This window comes from Tursiops truncatus, chromosome 21 (genome assembly GCF_011762595.2).
Source record: "Tursiops truncatus isolate mTurTru1 chromosome 21, mTurTru1.mat.Y, whole genome shotgun sequence".
NCBI classification, from domain to species: domain Eukaryota; kingdom Metazoa; phylum Chordata; class Mammalia; order Artiodactyla; family Delphinidae; genus Tursiops; species Tursiops truncatus.
In genome coordinates this window covers 22,300,194-22,324,745 of record NC_047054.1, presented here as the reverse complement: position 1 = coordinate 22,324,745, position 24,552 = coordinate 22,300,194, and the positions used below count along the sequence as shown (strand labels likewise).

At 35.7% G+C, this 24,552-nt stretch overlaps 1 protein-coding gene across 5 annotated transcripts in view; it reads right to left on the bottom strand.

Annotated features, from left to right (window-relative positions):
* Nucleotides 1-24,552, bottom strand: part of TNKS (tankyrase) — a 176,310-nt gene that overhangs the window by 64,632 nt on the left and 87,126 nt on the right. For all 5 annotated transcript variants that reach the window (XR_012328923.1, XR_012328925.1, XR_012328924.1 and 2 more), the window contains exons 6-8: nt 4,136-4,230; nt 2,589-2,655; nt 2,096-2,282 (exon numbers count right to left, since the gene is read on the bottom strand). Coding sequence is in view for 1 of the 5 variants with exons in the window: in XM_004310437.4 (XP_004310485.2) it covers nt 2,096-2,282; nt 2,589-2,655; nt 4,136-4,230 (349 nt within the window). In the remaining 4 variants the exon portion in view is untranslated. The remainder of the gene's footprint in view (nt 1-2,095; nt 2,283-2,588; nt 2,656-4,135; nt 4,231-24,552) is intronic.

Genomic DNA, 24,552 nt, shown 5'->3' with positions numbered 1-24,552 from the left:
GTGAGCATGAGGATGAAAACTGGTTAGAAAAGTTCCAACTTTGTTACATCCTTTCCTTCAGATAATTCCTTGGTAGAATCTTATTTAATAAAATAAAGGAGATACTGAGAAGGTCGCAAAGTACTCTAATCAGGGAACTTCTTCCTTTACAAAACGATACAAATTTAGGTTAAATCTTAATGTTTACAGTGGAATCAGGTAGACCAGTGAAATACAACATAAAAACCCATAACAGTACTCATAATTTACAAAATGACTCAAAGGAAAAAAGAAGTCAAATTGGTGACATGGGGATAACGCTGAGCCCAGGGTATAAAACTAAAAGAAGGAAATTAGAAAAAGATGTAAAAAATAAATTTTGAGTTAAGTTAAATTCAATTCAATAAACCTGCTGGGCACACAGCATGCACAAGGCACTGTGCTAAGTTGGGGGTAGGCAGATACAGACCCAAGCACAATTACCATCAAAACATTTTATTAGGTAACAAGGCATTGTATAGGTGCTAAGAAGACAGAATAATAAAACCAAAGGTCTTTCTAAGAATTTAAACTTCACTGGGGAGACAGAACAACACATAGAAAAATGCACTATATAATGCAAGATAACATATGGCAAGAGTCATATGAGTGGGAGAGAGAATAAATGCACTTCTACAAGGATTCATTGCTAAGACATCTGCCCAGTTATAATCTGGTTTGTGCTGGCCTGTAATCTAGTAGATGTCATCTGTTCTGGTACCAAAATAAGTTTAAATTTCCATTTAAACAAGATCAAAACTGCAAGGAACTCTTCCTGTTTTAACATAAACTAATTTACAATCTGTTTAAACTTAAATGATGTTTTCATTCTGACTATGCCTTTTTCTTAAATTATCATTTAAAGGTCTTCTCAGGTGTTTAAATCTAGTTATCTGATTCTTAGAATCCTAGATGTAAGAGAATATCAACCATGGGACAAATGAAAAATTAGGTAGGTAACGCCTACTTTAATTTAAACCTGTAATGCCTACATATAGAATTAAATATATCTCAGTATTCGATATGACAACTAAATGTAATGTGGTATCCTGAATGGGATCCTGGAACAGAAAAAGGACTTTCAGTAAAAAAATAAGGAAATCTGAATAGAGTACAGCCTTTAATTAATAATGTATCAGTATTGGTTCATTATTTTGACAAATGTACCATATTAATATGTTTATAGGGGAAACTGCATATAGGGTATAAAAGAACTCTCTGTACTATTTTTGTTAAGTTTTATGTAAATCTAAAACTATTCTAAAAGTTTATTTAAAAACATGCATATGTAAACATAGGTAATATGTATCAGTACCTGAGAAGATTACTTCCACCAAATCATAAAAATTATCTTATTTAAACTTGGGCAAGTGATTGCACTTGGGCTATAACACACATAAATAAAAACATGAATGTGCAACTTGCAGGGCTTGGGAAATAGTGAGTATTCCATAATGTTAGATATCATCTATTACTACCAATAGCACAAGAATATAACCTCTGTGAGCTTAGAGATTTTTTTCTGGTTTGTACACTGCTATATTTCAAGTTCCTGGAACATAGTAGGTATTCAATAGATGGTTATTGATGGACTCATCATCCTCTTTTATCTTTAAAATAAAAAAGGAGCCTTACTTAACACATGAATTAGAATTAGGCTTCAATAAACACAAAATAAACATAGTATATGTATGTGAGGTTCCTGCAGAATTCAAAAAGAAAAGTAATGATAAGAAAAGAGGATAATAAACTAGTGAACATGTAAGAATAGAAGTCTATTATCTAAGTTAGACAAAACAACAGCCCTAATAACAAAAATAAGATATTCTAGGGACTTCCCTGGTGGAATAGTAGTTAAGATGCCACACTCCCAATGCAGGGGGCCTGGGTTCAATCCCTGGTCGGGGAACTAGATCCCATATGCATGCCACAACTAAAGAGCCCACGTGCTGCAACTAAGGAACTGGTGAGGTGGAACTAAGATCTGACACAACCAAATAAATTAATTAATATTAAAAAAAAGAAAGATATTACAATTTACAACAAGCAATGTTGACTTTAGGATATAAATACATACAAGTCAATCTTTCCCGGAGCTCAGGCGTTGGAGCCATATCCACGGCACTTTTGCCATGGCAGTTGACTAAAGTGGGATCGGCACCATGACTAAGTAACAAAGAGCAGACCTCTACACGATTCTTGGAAGCAGCCTCATGGAGTGGGGTAAACTGCCAGAGATCCATAGCATTAACACAAGCTCCATGCTGAATTGAGAAAAAAAAAAGTTATAGGTCACTAATCATTTCACTGGATCAAAAACAAACTCGCTTATTTGACTGTAAATTTCAGTTATAACTCTGAAATGTCAACAATTGTTTTAATTTCTTTAATTTCAGCTTTAAAAAAATAGTTTAAAATAAGCTGAATAATTAAAAAATTTTAAGGCAATGGTGAACCTTAAAAAAAAACAATTTTATTATCTTAAAAATCTTGGCAAAAAACCCGCATGAAAGCTCATGATGAGTTAAAAAAAAAAGCAAATAATATTCAATATTTTTAATTTCTCTTACCTTTAGTAGCAGTTCTGTGACTTCGTAATGCCCATATGAACATGCATTATGGAGAGGAACAAGTCCACTAAATGGAAAAAGGCCAATTAAAATACTGACATTTCAAAGAACTTAGAGTCATTTATCCAAGAAGTGCTAAGAAACAAAATCTAATAAATCCTAGTACAATTATGTTTAAAATATTTTGAAGTATTAAATAAGAGAATACAAAGCATAACTAATGCTCAACCTTTTGTATTTATCTTGTTTTATGTATGTCATTAAATATAATGATAAAAGCACCAAGTAGAAAAGCATTTTGGTAAAAGGAAGAAGTGCATGTACTAATTGAAAATCGCATGCTTTATATAGTAAGTGTATATAGAAAATACATGTTAACTGATAGTGAATTGAAATATTCCTACCATTTTATTTCACTTTCATGGTAATTTCCAGCATAAGAATTCAATATCCAAACTATTACAATTTGCATATCCGAGTTATCATTCTGCATGAGTCAAAGACCCTCTTTTTTGTGGTGTACTTATCTTGAGGACTCACCTATTGTACACCATCTGCTTTCAGACATGCACAAAGGAAAAGAGATTTACAAGAGCATCAGGCATTTGTGCCCCTATACTATGGGAACACCATTCACATGTGGCACAGAACCTGGCACAGGCAAGAGAGAAAGAGCACCAAAAAGAGCAGATTTTAAATGATGGACTCCTCTTCTGAGAACTGTCTCAAGTACTGAGCTCTTTCTTCTTGTCTGTGTTTCCTGACATGGAGAGGGGCAAAGTGAACAAAAGCCTGCTCCAGGGCTTCTTTTCTTTATGCTGCTCATCAGTGTAATATGAACACTACTTCATCTGGGCAGTCAGGTCAATTATCTTTTAGATATTAAAGTGGCATAAATGAGAAATGTTAGCCCATCACATAGGCTAGCAGACCCAATTCACATGTCCCTGGAGGTTAGCTAGGAAAGTGGTACAAAGGTTTCCAAAATGCACCTATTCATAAAATAAATGATATACTGCTTTCTTGGTTCCCAGATACCTCTCTCCCATATCAACCTTCATAAGGACCTTTTAGGTTTTCTCAGTTTAGATGGCCAAGATTTCATCAGGATAAAATCAGAATATTGTATACTTACGTATACTTATGATTTTAGTTTATTAGTAAGAGATGGTCCTTTCATACCTGATAAATAGGATAGTTATGTTACTGGATTATCAGAATTTTTTATTTATCTATCTTTCTACAGTGTAACTTAAGAGTTGAAAAATAGTAATTGCAATTGAGAGAAACAAATTTTAACTTCAAATAATAGAATACAGTAAAATTAAACTAATTTGGGAAATTGTTATGAGAAGAATCCTTAATTAGTAGGAACATGAAAATGAAGTCAAATCACCGTGAACATTCTTAAAATGCTACACAAGCTGTAAGGCAATGGGATATAAGACTTTGTCTAGTGCTCAAAAACTTTAGTGTATCAGATGTTGAAAACAAAGAGTAAATATCCATGAATGAAACCACTACAGGAAATACGCTGATACACGTACCCTTTGTCTTTTGCATGCACGTCAGCACCATGCTGGAGAAGAAGCTGAACGATCCGAACTCGGTTGTAGCCCGCTGCTAGATGTAAAGGAGTTGACTAGATAGAAAAGAGAAAGAAAAATGTATCCCCCTCTTCAGGTAAATAATTGTTGCTTTGGCATCTAATCTGTATTTATTTATTTAAAGACAATGAGTGTTAACATACACAGAAAATACTGAGGTGAAGTGCCAAAAATTCCTATTTCCTAACTGGATGAGAGACAATTCACTCATCTCAGGAGTAAATTCTAACTTCAGTGCCATTCACCTACTTCTCCTACTGGTTTTCCAAGGCCTTCAGTTATCAAGCCCTACCCTACCTATTCCACATTATTTCTTAATTTCTTTCCATCATGGACCATTCCTACTGTTCTGGGAAGACATGTCGGGGCTCATATTGCTCATAATTGGAAACATTCTTCTTTATGTTACTTGCATCCTGTCCACCTTTCAAATTCTAACTTTTCAATCCCAATTCTATCATAAAGAGCTGGCTGTCAAAATTTCTCTTTAATAGGAAAAGCTGAAAATCATCTCTGAAGAATATTTGAAGAAATTCTAGTGGAAACAAAAAAGACAATGGACCGTATTCATTCCATTAGGTTGCTAGTAATGGGTCAGAATTAATTTCCTATCTTGGATACGATGAAATATGCCAAGATAGTATATAATTCTTCTATTTTATGTACTGCATATGCAGTATAAATACAGGAGGAAAATAAAGTTTCTTCCCAACTAATTTCTGCCACATTTTAATTTGAACCAAGTTATTAAAAGGTGCTCTGCTCACATATAATATGATAATTAAAATAATCAAACGTGTCCTCACCTTTTAAAAAAAATCAGAAATAACATTACTTTAATTAAAAGTTTCTCTGCAAGCATAGCAATTTTCCCATCTCTGCTCATTTATTTAAAGTTTCAGTACTGTAATGGCTTTTCACACAGGGTCTAATATACTTTAATGTACTACCATGTCTCATGTCTTCTATTTTGGGCCTTGGGATTTAATAAGATTTTCAATTTATTTTCTTCACATGTTTTGATACAATAGAATTACTTAATACTGTGCTATTACTGCTTTCAAGGCACTCCATACATTTTATATGTTCTGACAGTCTCTAAGTTTAGGAACTATTTTTGAGCAATACACAGCTAATAATGAGGTCAGATAGTTTGGAAAAGAGTCCTGAATAGGAAGTCAGGAAACATGATCACAGTCCTGGACTTGTGGAACTCTGAAAGTTATATTATCTACATAGCTCAGCTTCCTCACATGTAAAATGGAGATAAAACCACCCATCCTAGCTATTTCAAAAGTGCATGAAAAGTTTTCTCCCACATATACCCACATACCTTTAAAATGTAAAATGCCATATAAAAACAGATGACTAAAATTTCTGAATCATCAAACAAGCAGCCCATCCAAGTTTCTGCCTTCAGACACCTGTCAAATGTTACTGTAAATGATACCTCTAGGGACTACCAAATTATTTTCAGGGCTTATTTTCCCCATCCTTTAACATTTTAAAGATGTTGTTTCACTATCTTCTGGCTTGCATTGTTTCAGACTAGAAATCTGCCTACATGCTATCCTTACTCCTATGTACATGTGATTTTTGTTCTGGATACATTCATAATTTCTCTTTATCACAGACTTTAAGAAATTTGACTTGTGCTGTACCTTGGTACAGTTGTTTTTTTTTTTTTTCCTTCTTTTTTTGGTGTATGTGTGTGCTTGGGGCTGGCTGAGCTTCTTCGATCTATTATTTACAGTTTTCATCAAATTTGGAAAACTTTCAGCTATTATTTCCTCAAATATTTTTTCTGCCCTCTCTCTTACCATTCTCTCTTTTGGGGACTCCAATTGTACAGATGTTAGGTTGTTTTCAAAGCTTGTGTTTAAGCTTTGTAAGCAGGACCAGAGCAGCCTTTGTTCTAGGACTAATTTTCCCCTTCTACTGAAGCATTACCCTTTTGAGTACTCTATGATATCTAATGAATTATGAGGTTTGTCCCTTCTGGCTGGTGGCAACAGAAATGATTAAAGTCTCTGTGAGTTGCTAGGATTGTTACCTCTAATCCTTTTGGGCGGTTCCTTTATCAGCCTCAGGTAGTTTCCTCATATCTGTATCAATCAGTACTCAGCTGAAGATAGTAAGGGGATCCTTTGCAGCTCTCTGGAGCTCTCTTCTCTGTGCAGCTCTCCCTTCCCTGGTCCTCCACCTTGCTAACTCTTGCCACCTTGGTCTCCTCAATCTTCTAATTCCATCTTCTCAAGTCAGGGAAACCACTGGGTGCCTCCTGGATTTTCCCTCCCTGCATCAAGGCCTGGAAATTCTTTCTAGGCAGCAACTTGGAGCAATCACAGAACTCACCTTATTTGATTCCTATCACTCAAGGATCACTACTATGTACTGCCTGATGTTCAACTTCTGAAAACCAGTTTCATATATTTTATCCAGTTTTTTTTTTTTAATTGTTTCAGGAAGGAAGGTAAATCTAGTTCCTGTCACTCCTTCTTGGCCCACTTTCAGGGCTGAATTTGACTTTAAACTGCAGTTGGGAAGCTTCCTCAAGAGATAGTAACTGCTTTGGATGAATGGTCAATGTGTCAGTAAGCTCTCAAAGGACATAGCTGACATTTAATATTATAATGAAAAGGTGACAATTTCATTGCTGATGCACAAAAAGATTTTCTTTTTTCATATTAAGTATCTCTTACAAAATTTTATTTGTATATAGTTGGGTCAATAATAGTATTTATTTCTTATTCTTGAAAATAAACTAAGTCCCTAAATGAATGAATACATATACACACACACTAATTGTTCATATAGAAGGCCAAATCAAAAAATTATATCTAGTTTCTGGATTTTAAAAAATCATTATGAGACTAAAAATTATCTATAATGCTTTGAAAATGGTAATATAATTTTTAATCTGTATAATTTTAAAACTTATATAACTCAAATAAACTAGAAGGCTCTGTAATTGAAATAGTAGAAAGTGATAGAAGGCCTGAAAAAGAGCAGTTGTTAAAAAATGAAGTTGAGGAGTGAGTGTCAAAAACTATTAGGAAGGAGAATTGCTAGAATCTGATAATTGATAATAAGTAGTAAGGGATATAGCAGCTTCCAATTTGGAAATGTCAGTGATAGAGGAAGGAAAAGAAGAAGGGAGGGAGGGAGAGAGGGAAGAAGAGAAGGGAAGGGAAGGGAAGGGAAGGAAAGGGAAGCCAAAGGGAGAGAATGTGAGGTTTGGGTTTATTGTGTTTGAGTGCCTATACGATACCCTAGTGGTAATGGGACTAAGAATGGAGTTTTGGAAAGATCACTCTGGTTACTCAGTAGAGAATAAACTGGAGAGGGAGGGCAAATCTAACGACAGGAAGACCTGAATAGAAGGCTGCAGGACTAATCTAGGAGGGAGATAATGACAGTGTCAGTTAGCAAAATGGTAGCAGCATCTAAGTAGAGGTAGTTGAGCTATGGGAGTGGATGAACTCACAGGGAGAGTGAGTACAGAACAAGCAGGATGAAACTTTCTGAGGAGTCATTCCAATGTGGATGCTAACTGTGCAAACTAAATAGTATCATTGGAAGGCACATAAAAATCTGTGAAATGCCTGCAATAAATTTGAGGAAATGGTATAAAGCAAAAAGAAAAAGTACAAATTGAGAACAAACAATGATTTGAACAAGCTTATACTACTAAGAGTCCAGGAGTTTTTCCTCTAGAAAAAAATTTATCACTAAACATTATATACTAAATGCTATCTTCTGATGCAAAGCAATTAAAATCATGTGATCTAGTGAATGGTTACCACATAGTGCCAACTTTATACCTCAACTACCAAATGGCATAGCAACGATAAGAGTAATTTTCTAAATGCTAGGATAATTAACAGAGTGTAATTTTGGTTTGGAAAAAAAAGGAAAGCAGGCCCATTTGTAAAATACTCACACATGTTACTCGATAATTTTGTGTTGGCTGTAAACTAGCAAACACAAGAATCAAACATTTAAGGCATCACTGTGCACAAGACAGCAGTCACTGTCAGTTTACACACCTCATCTTTATTCTTAAAACAGATTTTTTGTTGGGAATACTTTAAAAGTCAAACATGTAGAGCGATAAAAAGAATAAAATAGGGGGTTTCCCTGGTGGCGCAGTGGTTGAGAATCTGCCTGCTACTGCAGGGGACACGGGTTCAAGCCCTGGTCTGGGAAGATCCCACATGCCGTGGAGCAACTAGGCCCGTGAGCCACAACTACTGAGCCTGCGCGTCTGGAGCCTGTGCTCCGCAACAAGAGAGGCTGCGATAGCGAGAGGCCAGCGCACCGCAATGAAGAGTGGCCCCCGCTTGCCACAACTAGAGAAAGCCCTCGCACAGAAACGAAGACCCAACACAGTAAAAATAAATAAATAAACTCCTACCCACAACATCTTCTTTAAAAAAAAAAAAAAAAGAATAAAATAAAAAACATGTAGGGTGATAAAGTATGAAACAACTGCAAATATAAAAACTCTATCAAAAACCCATCTTAATATTATTCTGCTGTAAGAGAAATGTTATTACTAATATTTTCATATTGTAAAATGTTTACAGAAAAAAGAATCCTTACTTAAATAAATCTCATAATTCAAAGTTTTCTCCTTGGAATCAGGCCATAGGAAACAATAAACTTATATATATACATTTATCTTTGCTTTTTATGATATAGATTTGCAGCATACAATAATGCATTAACTTATCCTACACATACATGCATAGTTAAAATAGGAACAACTGACAACCTGTTATAAAACTGTGGATGCAACTTTAACAGAAGTGCAGGCACCACAATATAAGGAAGTGAGTAGAGGCTTTTAAGCCTTGGGTTTGCATTCCTCCTCTGCAAAATTTACAAGGTATATGGCTTTGGACTAACTTCTTAATGTCTCTGAGCCTTGGTTTCTAATATCTGTAAAATGAGAATTATAATTCCTACCATATAAGGCTATTTCATGCATTATAGATAACTATATAAAGCACCTAATACAGTATCACATAGAAAAAGCTCAACAAATGGTGGTTATTACTTATTATCACCTTATTAAGTATCTTAGAAGTTATTTCTTAACGGTCATTTATCAGTCCTCATCTTACTTTGCCTATCAGCATCATCTGACATAGCTGAGCACTTCTTCCTTCTTGAAATGTTTTCCCCTTGGAAACCTAGGACACCTAGGTACCCACACTTCTTTTCTGGTTGCTCCTCACTTTCTTGACATTGGAGAACTCCAGGACTGTGTCCTTAGATCTCTTTTCCTCATTATCTACACTCACTCTTTTGGTGATCTCATGCAGTCTTGGGGCTCTAAACATTTATATGCTGACAACTCCTCAATTCTATCTCCAGTTCAGTCTTCTTTGCTGAACTCCAAACTCTCATAATCTAACGTGCTACTTGACATCACCTTACGGATATACAGGAGACACTGCATGCTTATCATGTCCCAAACTGAGCTCTTAGTATTCCCTCCAAAAGCTACTCTGCAGAATTTCCTATTGCTGTTAATGGCAACTCCATCCTTTTAGTTACTCAGGTCAAAAACTTTGATAGTCTTTCTTGATTGTCATCTTTCTCTCACACACTATGCTCACTGCATCAGACTATTTCTGTTGGCTTTATCTCCAAAGTCTCTTGAGAATCCCATCACTTCTCACCACATCTACTGTCACTATCCTGGTCTAAGCACCATCCTCTCTCAGCTGATTGGTTGTAACAGCCTCCTTGCTTCCAGCATAATTCTCTGAGAGCCTACGAAACAGAGCAGCAGAGTGATCCTGTTAAAATGTTAGATGCTCCGGTCCTCAGCTCAAAATCTTCCAATGGCTCTTCATCTCACTCTAAGTAAAGCTGAAGTCTTTATAATGATCTAGAAGGCCACAGACAATCTCTCAGTACTACCTCCAACTTTCTGACCTCATCGTTCACTCTGGTTCACTCCAAACAGCTCAACTGCCACAATTATTAATTTGCTAAAAAAACTAAAGGCCTACAAATAACAAAATATTTTCCCACTTAAATTTAATTTCACACATGACTCCTTAACAAATCCGAACAATGGAAGACAAAGTATTCCTAAGGATTAAATATCAAAGCAAGAAAATCCTATAGATACACAATGCAGCCATCACCTTTGGAAGACCTATATTTTATTATGTGCCTAGAATATCAAAATTTAATTTCCAAATATTTTTTTCCTACTGAGCAAAGAAATCATGAAAACTACGTCTCAAGATTTAAATGTATTGTTACATATTCAATCCTAAGGGAATTTTAGCATTTAACACAAAACACACATGGCTATCTCACAAATGACTGCTGGGTACTGGGGAAAGGTTCCTCAGTTTGTTAGTACTGAGAAAGCTTTTGAAGTTAACACAGAGACAGAATATCCCAATCTTTACAGCACTTCTCATCTAAGAAACATAAAATATTATAAAAATTCTTAATTTCTTAAGACTATTATTATTGTTCTATTTTTATAAAGTACAGGCATACCTCAGAAATATTGTGGGTTTTGTTCCAGACCACTGCAATAAAGTGAATATCGCAATAAAGTGAGTCACAAATTTTTTGGTTTCCCAGTGCATACAAAAGTTATATTTACACTATGCTGTAGTCTGTTAAGTGTGTAATAGTGTTATGTCTAAAAAAATGTACATATCTTAGTTAAAAAATACATTATTAAAATGCTAACCATCATCTGAGCCTTCAGCAAGTCGTAGTAGTAACATCAAAGACCACTGATCACCATAACAAATAGAGTAATGAAAAAGTTTGAAATATTGTGAGAATCACCAAAATGTGACACAGAAACATGAAGTGAGCAAATGCTGCTGGAAAAATGGCGCCAATAAACTTGCTCAACGCAGAGTTGCCACAAATCTTCCATCTGTAAAAACACAGTGTCTGAGAAGTACACTAAAGCGAAGCGTAAAATGAGGTCTGCCTGTACAAAATTTGCGGCAATCCTTAAACAAGATTTTAAAATGAGATTCCAAAATACCAGTACTCCAGATAAATATCTCCTTTCCTCTTATTCTGTCTTTGGACACTACTTTTGCAACAAAAAGTGGTCACTAAAAAGATTGCCAAAGACAGTCTTAAAACTATTTGCCACAATCTTTTACTGTAACACTTGTCATGAAATCATATAGTTAAATACCTATGTGTCTGTCTCCTCTAATCCACTGTGAGCTCATTGAGAATGAACAGCATATCTTAATTTTACGTTAGAAGGCTTAACACAGTGCCTCATACTAGTAAAAAAAGAAATGAAAGTTATGGTTAGCTTTTGATTTACGTTAATAAAAGAGAACAGGGGATATGAATAATCCAGCTTGGTGAATTTGATTTTGAATTTGTGTGAAAGATTTACACCACATTTCAACACAGGCCTGTGTGATGTTTGAAGCGTTCCCTAGGAAAGAACAAAACCACAACTGAGAAGCCAGGATGTAAGTCATCAGAGAGCTGCCTAACTGCATGATGTGTAGTGTACTGAGGTTTTCTTTAAGATTTCCACTTTGACCTAGATCAAATCCTCCTGAATTTTTCAGATTAGGCTAACCAATTCATCCTGGTTTGCCCGAGACATTCTTAGTCTCAGGAAAGCCACGCATCCCAGGAAAACTGGGATGGTTGATCACCCTACTCTAGCTAGGCTTAATGCTGAATGAGTTTCTTGGTTTCCGGAGCTGTCCCAAGTCAGAAAGTAGCGTGTGTGTCTGTGTGTGTGTGCCCACCTGCAAGGGCACACATGCATTCAGAATAAGGCAAGACTTACTACTTTACCAAATCAGGAGAAGAATCATAAAACTTTATCATCTGCTCAGATCTTTCAGTGTTCACCTGAACATCCATGTACTCATCACCCAGATTCAACAATCACTTATTATTAAGACTTTGTTACACTGGCTTCTGTTATCTCTTTTATTTTCCCCACTGAAGTATTCTGGAGCAAATTCAAGACACTACATACTTCTGTAGGTGCCTCTAAAAATTATGGGCAATTTCTTAAAAAACCCCGATATTATTACATCTAATAAAATAGTGGTAAATCTTTGGTATCATCTAATGCCCATGTCAGTATTCAAATTTCCTGTCTGTCTCAAAAACTTTTAAAAGTTCATTTGCCGGATGTCAGGAAGAATACATTTGGTTATTGGGCCGTTATGTTTCCCCAAATCTACGACAGTCTTTGTCCCTCCTTTCTTTCTTTTTCTACAATACTGACAACTCTCCTTCTGCAATTTGCTTTTCTTCTCTTAAAATATTAGCACATAGAGGTCTATCTTATTCTCTGGATAGTATTTCCATCGTGTAGCTGCATCGTAATTATTTAACCATCACCTTATAAATGGACATTTACAAATGTTCCAGCTCTGCTCTGGTTATCTTAACAAAACACATCTCATTCAAACTTATCATTTGGTTAAGATAGATCAGTGTTCCCCTTCTACAAATAAAATACTGTATCAGCCTTTAATACAAAACTCCCAGGAAGATATAATAACTGCATAATCAGAGCTTATTAAATTTCTTTTAGGCACAGAGACATGATTAATCGGCTTGTGAGGTACAGCTAAGAAGTTCTTTGAGACAGTGATACTTAAATCAGAATCAAGCCAAATTAAAAGCTAGAGAATCAATATGGGCATGAGTGCATGGAAATAAATATATCTCATCGCTGATGCCTGTCTTCTGAAGAGGTATTTTAAGTAGTACCATAATAAAGATTAGACAGTCTCCTTGAAGTTTCTCAACTCTTGGGCTATTCTAATAATAATTTAAAAGAGAAACTATCTGGAGAATGAAAATTGATGAACCAAAGTAGAAATAAAATTTTAAAAAGATACTTTATTCACACCTTCCCCCCAAACTATATCTCCTTTAACTTGTCTCTTCTACAGAATACACTTTACTAGATCCTCTAATAATAATGACTTCTTTCCCATCATGAGTCTTTTTTTCTGGTCCTGGGATTCTTGGTCAACAGTTCTCTAAAGCACAGTGCCTAGAGCTAAATACACCTAATAATAGATACGGTCCCATCACAGCAGATTAAATCAGGACTAGCTTCATAAATAGACATATTACTCCTACAACCTAACAGTGTTTAACGTATTAATGTTTTGAAGTCACTATCTCTGTAATGGGAGGGAGTTGGGTAACAATAGTACTGGCTTCCTCACAGTGTTATTTTCTGGCTAAAATGAAATAAAACATATAAAAACATTTTGAAAATACCAAGTATTTTATTGAAATAACAGCTAAAATCTACTGTGTACTTTCTATGTATTAACTTGTTTACTTTACACAACTACTACCAGAACTAGAAACTATTATTACCTCCATATAACAAATGAGGAAACTGAGAAACAGGGGGGTTAATACAGCAAGTTAATAGCACAGTCAGAGATCATATGCAGGTAAGTCTGACTTCAGAACTCTCATTCTGCCTTCCTTCCTTTCCTTTGGCTGGGCACTCAGGTTCTAGATAGTATGTTCAGAAATGGATCAGTATGGCTGAGAGGCAGGAAGAATTACTCTTGGTAGGCAGGGATTACTTTGGTAGTTCTGACTCAACTCAGCACTCAGATCAAACCCTATCAATACTGAGAGTGTGACCATACTGTTGGATGAATGCCCCAGAAAGGTAGGACTTTTTTTTTTTTTAATTTGAAGTATAGTTGATTTACATTGTTGTGTTAATTTCAGGCATACAGCAAGGTGATTCACATATATATCCTTTTTCAGATTCTTTTCCATTATAGGTTATTACAAGATATTGAATATAGTTCCCTGTGCTATACACTAGGTCCTTGTTGTTTATCTATTTTATATATAGTACTGTTAATCCCAAATTCCTAATTTATACCTCCCCTGCCTCTTCACTTTGGTAACCATAGTTTGTTTTCTATGTCTGTAAGTCTATTTCTGTTTTGTAATTAAGTTCATTTTAGATTCCACATACAATTTGTATCATATGATATTTGTTTTTCTCTGTCTTACTTCACTCTAGGTCCATCCATGTTGCTGCAAATAGCATTATTTCATCCATTTTTATGGCTGAGTAATATTCCACTGTATGTATGTATCTTCTTTATCCATTCATCTATCTGTTGATGGTCATTTAGGTTGCTTCCATGTCCTGGCTATTGTAAATAGTGCTGCTATGAACATTGGGGTGTATGTAGCTTTTCGACTTAAAGTTTTCATCTTTTCTGGATATATGCCCAGGTGTGGGAATACTGGATCATATGTTAACTCTATTTTTAGTTTTTTAAGAAACCATACTGTTCTCCATAGTGGCTGCACCAACTTACATTTTCACCAACAGTGTAGGAGGGTTCCCTAGAAATGTAGGACTTCTTAACAAAAGAAGTTATTTAAAATAATAAGCATGAGGACTTCCATGGTAGCGCAGTGGTTAAGAATCTGCCTGCCAATGCAGGGGACACAGGTTCAAGCCCTGGTCCGGTAAGATTCCACATGCCGCAGAGCAACTAAGCCTGTGTGCCACAACTACTGAAGCCTGCGCGCCTAGAGCCCGTGCTCCACAACAAAGAGAAGCCACCACAATGAGAAGCCCGCGCATTGCAACGAAGAGTAGTCCCTGCTTGCCGCAACTAGAGGAAGCCCAGGAGCAGCAACAGAGACCCAACGCAGCCAAAAAATAAAATAAAATAGGGCTTTCCTGGTGGCGCAGTGGTTGAGAGTCCGCCTGCCAATGCAGGGAACACGGGTTCGTGCCCCGGTCCGGGAGGATCCCACATGCCACGGAGCGGCTGGGCCCGTGAGCCATGGCTGCTGAGCCTGCGTGTCCGGAGCCTGTGCTCCGCAACGGGAGAGGCCACAACAGTGAGAGGCCCGCATACCGCAAATAATAATAATAATAATAATAAGCATCAGGGGACATGGAGGAATAACAGAATATTGAAACTGGAGAAGAAAATTTACCTGCATCTTTCCTAGTGCTGGATTTTTCTATGTATCTCTAACAGTCATTTGGTCTTTTCTTGAACTAAATCCCTCCAATTGATTCAACTGCTTCTTCCAGGATAATTTCTTGACTACCTTCCTGGTCACCATCCCTCCTTAAATTGTGAAACCCTAAGTTTGGTGCTAAATCCAGATATGGTCTGGCTATGCATTCAAGCAGAGCCAGATGACAACCTGTCAGCATTACAGTAAAGCTTCCAGCATTGCACTGGGAGGTTGGACTAGTTGGCATTTAAGTCCTCTTCCAAATAAAGTTCTGTGAGGTAGAATAATGATTGATATTTTAGTCTCAAAGAGTATGCTTTTCCAAAGTAACATATGTAGTCATCTTTAGGAAGGAACCTAAGGCATTTGAAAATTTGTAGAATTTATGAAATATCTCATAAAACAAAATTTCTGTACTTCAATTGCCTTATATAGTAAAAGTTTATTTTTTAAAATGAGTCTATAAAGGACTATCCTTACTTTAAGTCTTATGTATGGGGAAGAGAAGGATAGGGGAAAGGAAATGAACAGACAATAAAGAGCAGGTAATCCACAGGGTAATTTTGTGAGGGTAAAGCTCTGAATGCCAACTTAATTAAATTTTAACTCAACATTATCATTGTGGAAACTCCAAGGGGATTCTTCAACAGCCAGAAATTTGTGTTTCTCTTTTTCAGCCTCAGAATCAGCTGAAGAATTGAAATGTATGCATGAAAATGAGTTTCTAGTGTCCTCTCATAGGGTTTATATGGGAAAGAAAAAAGAATGCTTAGCACTTTCAGAAGGTGCAACATTAATTTTGCATTGCTTAATGAGAAACAGCTGGCAGACTTTATGGACATCAAATTTCTTGGTCTGACAGTAACCTGATGTCTTATACTTTTCAAAAGAAAAGTTTTCACACTACTCAAACCTCACATGAATTCCTTTTTATAATTAATATTTACAATCTTAAGTTTTCAAATCTAAACATCAAAGATTCTAACTAACGTTCAACAGATAGATGACTTATTCTGGAAGTACAAGGAAACAAGTCCACCAATTGTCATTTAAAGATTATTTATGGGGAAATCATTCCACCTTAGATCCTTGGACAGTCATTTTAACCGTATAAACTAGAGAATGAGAAATTCTGTTATCTGATTGTAGTGTGCTTCAGAGCTCTAGGGCTTGGGAGACATGCTGTTACCTCAAAGTTCCTTCAGTGATCGAGTCCTGACATTTCTGAGTTTGCACATGTGAATTCAGCAGCCAAAGGCGGCCAGGAGCAGAGGTCTCTAGCTCTATTCCCTGCGGAAGCCTCCTTACCCAATTCTAATGGGTATTGAACCCTCTCAGACACTAGGAGATTACTTTAGGGGAATTTTTGTGGTATTCAGAGTAGGGTATTACCATGTTACTACTGAAAAATTAAAGCATCTTTACAAAAGGAAAATCAACATATGAAGTATTTTATATTTAGTCTATTTCCAAATTTACTAATTTGACTACCCAATATGTATTTCAAATAATTATGCACGGTATTTATAGTGTTTTTAAAGTTTTACTATTGATGCCATTCTTAGCAGAGAAAGACATTTTCTTATTAGTCACTGAAAATAGCCTTCTTTTAAAAAGGATATTAAGATTCTTGATACTTATAGAAATTTCCTTTTATAATTCTAAATTAATTAAGCAAGTGAGAGAATGGATGAATATGCTTCAGAGGTGGGGGAGGGGAAATTTCCTGAACAATTATTATACTTCTTTAAAAAAGAAAAAAAAAGTAGCATACAAAAATAACCAGGCGAGTGTGTCCGCCCTTCCAGTTTACATGTTGAAGACCTGACCCTCAACATGATGGGATTTGGAGACAGGGCCTTCAGGAGGTAATTAGGGCTAGATGAGGTCATGAGGGTAGAAGCCCTCATAATGGGATTAGTGCCCCTTACAAAGAAGAGAGAGCCAAGAGCTCTCTTTCTCTCTCAGCAAAAAGGCAGCCCTCCACAAGCCAGGAACCCAGTATGGTATGGCAGCCCGAGCTAACTGAGATACCAGGTAACTGGTACACAATGAATTAAGAAATTAATTGTTTATATTGTTTTCACATTATGGCCAAACAACTGTTTCTAATAATACCAATTCAAAGCTACAGATAATATCAGAGTTCTCAAATCCATAATGAACTCTCCACTTTTTGCTGCCTTTCCTTAGGCCAGAAGAGTTTCTGACATCAGACTTCTTTTTGTAACTAAGCAAGCCTTTTTCACATACTAAGGTTCACCCTTTACTAAAAGGATTTAAAAACTTTTTGCGGAATAATCTACTGTCAACTGACATTAACTAAACAGTTTAAGCCAGAGAGACCACAATCAAATCATAATCATTAGAGGCCTATTTTTTTTTTTTTTTTTTTTTTGCGGTGAGCGGGCCTCTCACTGCCGTGCCCTCTCCTGTTGCAGAGCACAGGCTCCAGACGCGCAGGCTCAGCGGCCATGGCTCACGGGCCTAGCCACTCTGCGGCATGTGGGATCTTCCCGGACCGGGGCACGAACACGTGACCCCTGCATCGGCAGGCGGACTCTCAAGCACTGCGCCACCAGGGAAGTCCTAGAGGGCTATTTTAAAATACCTTTATTATGTAATAATTAATAAATAACTATATGTAAATAACACAATTCCACTCACTGAAGAACTAGGACATCAACAATAGCATAAAGTGACCTTCTGTGTTTCTACCTGATCTCCTATTCCCTTGCCACTCTGCCAGATGGATGTTTTTCAAGCTACTGCTGCAGCTGTAATCTAACCTACCCTATAAAGTCTGGTATACTTGGAGAGTCAGAAGAAGCACTTTAAACTTAGATGCTTACAATTTTAAAAGGATATACTGAAATATCACTTTTGTAATTTGGCTTCTAAATCAAATTTTAATAATGAATCATGTTCCCAGCAAAATGATTTAGTACTCGCTCCTTTTTTATCCCTCAACTAGTCTAATATTGAAAAGTGCAGGAAACTTGTGGTTTTGGATATGAGTATAGGAGAAACCAAAGTCCAGAGGAGGGCGGCTAAGCTGAGCTTGACTGAATTCCTAAGTTTTACCACCTGCTTTTTAACACAGGTCCCTTCCTACTAAAAACTCTTTTCTCAAAGAGAAAAACAGAACATAGTTGGCATGGGTACTAATTACCCTCACCAGGAGACATGTCATGCTCGACAAAATAGAGACTGTTTTAGTAGTAGTGATCCCCTAATGAAAAATAAAAAAGACATTTTCAGGCCTTACTGTTACACAGTGAATATACACATGCATAAAGATTTTATACACTATATCCCAACGTAAGCAGGCAAGAAAACTTGCTCCAAGGGATTTCTGCATTACCGTTAAGACATGCACTGTTCAGCAAGATGTACTTTAAAGAAGTGATTTGATTAGATATATAATTAAACTTAAAGTACTTGAAGAGTTCCCTAATGCACACTTACTGCATTTTGACCTTCTTATAATCCCAAGTAACACCTAAACTATGAGCCAGAAAAGTTGGACACTAAAAAATGGTCTGACATTTTATCTACCAAGATGTGGCAAGAACAGAGAAGGATGATAAAGGCCACTAAAGGCCACAGGGAGCCACGCATGGGCCCTCAGGTAATGCTAACACTTTCTTAAAGGGGAAAAAGGCTGTATATAAACTTTATTCCAGATACCAGGAGTGTTTTATCTGCCGACTCTTACATAATCCAAGTCTGTATTACTTACTCTGATGAAAAATAAGTAACAAAATACATAACAATCTTAAAATGTTAGAGTTGAAAGGTAAATTGGAGCTCATGTGGCCCAAAGCCATTATTTTTTAGGCTAAAAGACTGAGAACTCAAGAGATATAATAAAACTTGCCATGATCACATAGCTAGTAATAATTTTAGCTTAAAACTTGGTCTTCTAGCTTCAACTTCCTGCTTTTTCCTACAACGCCATGACCCATGAAGATGTGCATAAAATTATTTTTTGTTTTCTGAGGGAAAAAAAATCTTAAATTGTAAGATATAAATACAAAGTAATTGAACATATCAAAAGAAATAAATATGTTTGGTGATTTGTTTAAAAATCTTCACTTATTCTTCCAAGCAGCTGTGAGAGAACCATTTTCAGTAATCTGCCTGAGAAATGACGCAAACTTTCTTGACCAATAGACAATATGCATTGAGTTATACTCAATACTTTCTTATAGCAGGGGTATTTCAGTTAGCTATTACTACATAACAAACCACCCTGGGTGGCTCTTCTGCTCTATGTGGTATGAGCTAGGTGTTAGGACAATTGGTGTCACCTGGAGGCTGGACTGGACACTCAGCTGAGGCTAAAAGTCTAGGACACGTGGAGAGTTAGTCATCTAGAGGCTTAACCAAGCTTGGTGGGTCTTTGGCTAGAGGCCTCAGTTCTTCCCCACATGAACTTCTCCATACAGCTGCTTGTGCTTCCTCATGGCATGGCAGCTGGGATCCAAGAAAGAGTATTCCAAAAGCAAGAAACTGCAGCTACCAGGCCAATTCCAAGGGCTAGTCCTAAACCTGGCATGGCATCACTTCTACTTCATTTTATTCATCAAAGCAGTCCCAGGCTTAGTTCACAGTCTGTGTGGGAGGGGACTAGACAAGAGCATAAATAATGAGAGGCCCGGTTCATCGAGGGGTTGTCAAAGTAACAACATGAGGACTGTTAAAATCCTGCTCCAGCAAAATATTTAGAGAAGACTTACACTGAAGGAGGGAGGTGTTAACCAAGAATACTGTATTAGAATATGACAAATTCACATAACCCTAAAATTTAAGTATAAATTGCAAAAACCATTGCATTAATCCTACATATTCTTTGTGCTACACTGGATGTGCTTTATGGAATTCAAATGAATGTTGTGGCATTATTTTCAGCTGGATATTAATTTTTAATAAATATATTCTTAAAAAATGGGTATATGTATCTTATGAACACACTTCTGAATTTATAAGCTGCAAAAATAAACAAATTTAATTTATTAAATGTGATGTGGGGTGGGGAGGAGACAAAGACCAAGTTCCAAGACAATTAATTCGATTGTATGCTTTGTAGATTACCTGGTAACCTACGTTTTATCCAAATGCCACCTGGGACTGAGCTTGGTAATAAAGATAATTTAAGTGGAGAAGTGGGGGCTGCAGAAGTACTCAGAAGTATGTATGTGTCCATTCTAAATACGCTCAAAAGCAAAAAATGTAGCAGAGGAGTAGGGATCTAAGTTTCTGAAGTTCTGCTATGTGCTACATTTATCACATTATTTCATTTAATCCTCTCAAATGTCTTGTGGAATGGGTATCATTATCCCCATTTAGTAAAGGATACACTGAAAACTGTAGAGCCATAGTCACACACTTAGAAAGTGGAAGAGCAGAGAACAGAATCCATCTGTTTGGCCTCAAAGCCTATTTGCTCGACTATATCACATAGTTTTTTATGGTATCTACAAGGGATGGTACTAAATTCTACTTTATTTCTGATTGATCTCTATTAAAAAATAGTTTTTAAACACTTTACTGTTCTCCATTTCCAGAGTCTTATTCATTATTAACTATTTTATGGAAGCAAACATTTACACAGTAGAAATCTGACATTTAGAGAAACTCTTCAGTTAATCTTTCTGAATTTAAATCATGCTCCTCCAGTTGCCTTTCATCTAAATTTGTGATTTCTTACAGAAGAGCATACATGTCTAAATACTAATGCTTTAAAAATAAAAGAGCAAGAAAAAAAATCTCACCTTAAATCTACACTTTGTATCACAGCAAAAGGAATCATAGTTTTTTAGGCACTGGCTTCAATGTCCTGGATTATGTCTTCATCATTCTAACAATTTTGAGCTCCTTGTGAACCAATACCATTAAACACACAGTTATCTCCCATGACACTTAGCACAGTGACCTATACATGGCATGTATTGAGTGCTGACTGAATGAACAAAAGGAGCAGAAAGAAACTACCATAACATTGAATATTTTATAATAAAAACAAAATTCCAACCAACCATTAGTTACTTTCAATATTTGGTGACATACAATTACAGCAATAGTATGCATAGTAAATGCATGCAAAGATACATATTATTTCTATTTAGGAATATGTACAGTAATGCCAAACTCCAACCTATTCCTTGTTATAAGGAGGGCATAAATTTAGGACATTTATTTTGGAAGGGGATAAAGGCAGCCAGGAAAGGGACTTAAAAGAACTCTGAAGAGGGCTGAGTGTTGGAATCATCTGAGATGTATTCAAATACTTATTTTCATTCATTGTAAAAAGGTATCCTTATAAAAATTAATATTGCAAAACAAGAGACGATCACCATCTCAAATTTATATAGCAAACAAGACCAGAATATTCGGATAATTGCTAACAAGATGTCTGATCATGATAGAACATGCTGTAAAGAGAGATCAAAGGACAAGACATCTAAGTTTGAAAATATAGGAATTACAGAAAGGAAGCAATCTGTTTTAAGGAACTGGTCGCTGAAATTCAAAATAAGAAACTATGGAACGCTATGCCTAATCACAATGGGCAGGAGACAGAAGAACAATAAATTATATCTATGACCCTATGTTTCTAAAGTGGCCAGCATTAGAACAGGTGTGTAATTGTATGAAAGTAGCATTTTAGAACAAAACATTACAAAAAATGTTTCTGCCTTTGCTTTTTAGGGAAAACAACAACACCTGGAAATTTCTAGAGCAGTCAAGCTCTGCTTTGATTTACATGTCAAATAAAAGCAAAATATAACCACGTAAGTTACTTAAAACCTTATTGGTACTTCACTATTTTCAGATTCTACAGGTTATAAAAACAAATGTCTGTGGGAAATAAAAATTTTAACCACTGAGATATTACCTAATGGGATAACCATCAGGTCACAGTACAGAATTAAGAGACTATTTAAATTTACAGTGTCACTGTACAAGCCCACGTACCACTTGGAAAAGGAATGCTGACATCTAAACCCCCCACATATATCTAGGCAATTTCTCCACCCACTAGTTAGTGTATAAGGAACATTGCTTTTCTAAAAACATTACAAAATTGACACTTCCATGGGCTTTTAACATTTACAAACCAGGAATCGTAGTAAAAACAGTGACAGGCAAGGATTCGGTTAAGCATTGATACAGTCATTTAAAAACCTGCTAAAAATGAATTTAATTCTGCACTGTGTTCTAAAATGCAAATTCAAGAAATAAAACTTCATATACCTGACTAATTTATTATACATGTAAAGTACCTGTATCCTCTTGTTTATATACAATCTGACTTCCTAATTCTAGATAAACACATGCTAATGGCCTGAAAAAATACTAAATATATAAGATTGACTTGTAATTCAGCAGCTAGATTTGCTTACACATCCTCTTGATATTAATAGCAAGAAAACAAAAGAGACTGTCATAACTAAAGAATCTTTTCCCAATCTCCATCAGCACCCACAATATCTACCACTTCACGGCTATACTGCAACTGGCATATCTAATAAGAATTGCTCTGTGCCATAAACAAGGGTAATATCTAAATATGAACATTATTCAATTTTAAACATGAAATTTTATTTGCATTCTGATGAACAATTTTGAATGATTTTTTATGTTATATGCATAGCACCAAAACCTAATAAACGCTTAAGTCTAATTTTCTTTTTCTATCTAATTTGAGAAAATTGATAATCTAAAAAAGTATAGGAGCATATTTTGGAAAATTATTACATTATTTATATGTTGTGAAACCTTCAGTATAATAGTAATATTTGAGACATGTACTTAAAAATGTTCTACACATTAAAATATATAATTCTCCCTTGTGGTACAATTACTCAAAAATAAATTGATAAAATAATACTAGTAATAATATATAATAACAGAAAATATACAATTCCCCATTCATATACTTCTGAGTTAATTTTCTAACTGGCAAAGAGCACAGATGATTTTTTTCACTCGAAGGATAAAATTATGTTCATCTGGGAGCATATTCGTAGCCTAAGTTTCTGCTACATGCAAAATGCCAGGCTTGGTCCGGTACAAAAGAGAGCTAATAGCCAAGTAGAAGAAAAAGATACATATGAATAACCACAATTCAAGAACGCTGCGGTAAATGCCATAGAGTAATACAGAAAAGGAGCCATAGGAATTTGAATGAGGAATATGCTAGTTTCAGCTACAGGAATCAAGGAAGTGTATCCTCCTTTGGGGAGAAGGAAAAATAAAGAAGTTCTACATATTTGTGTAGGGACTGAAGCAAGGAGAAGAGGTAATTTGTTAATTATCAGTGTTCACACTCCTTAATTATTTTGATTTACTGAGCTAGGAATGGGGCTGTCAAGGTATAAGGGTAAGGATGGGAGAATGAGGCTGGGATGGAAACTGACTCCTGTTATAGTAATCTCACATAAATTTTGGAATATTAAAATGGCTGTGGAAAACTGAAGTAGGCTGGGCTCTCAAAGAGCTCTGTCTAAAGATATACCTGCATTTACAGATAAGAAGGGTTCTTTCTGCATAGTGATAAAAGTCGCCTTATCTACTAAAAGGATCCAAACAAAATCTGGAACTCAAAGTAACTCAAGGAAGTTAAAACTCCCAAAGCAACTTCAAAATTGAAGGGAAAATGAGCAGTAACCATTTAAAAACATCTCCCAAAAGTCATTAATAGTACCAAGTAAATCTTTGCTAATTTATAGCTTTATATATACATAATTTAACCTACCATGAAAGTACAAGTCTCTCTCCAAATTATCCAGAGAAACTAAACATTCATTAGGCTATGTGAAATAATATACAAGCCATCTTCAATAACAACATATATTTGGAAGGATTCAATGCAATGCCACTATTATATGTGTTTCATTAGTATAGGGAAAAAAGTGAAAGGAAAGCTGAATAATTTTAATCTATAAAATTATCACTCAGAGAAAAATGAGTTTTTAAAAGCAAAACAGTTCATTATTTCTAAGGGGTACCATCCATCCTGATACTTTCCATAGTATATTTTCGATATAAATAATTCCAAAGGAATTAATTCTTTAATTATTAGGTACAAGAAATTCTTCAATATCTGCAGTGTAACTTTAAAAATGTTTTAGGTTTTAAAAATATAAAAGCCATCCTTTAACATTAAAAAATTAACCAACATTTTAAAAAAGACTTTATAGTACAAAGTATTTTGTTTTTCCATATCTATAAGGCAAATCACTGCAAAACTTTGCGGTCAGATACCAAAGGCTATAAAGGATTACATTTTCAGTCTCTATTCAGCAAGAATATGAAGCAGATAATGA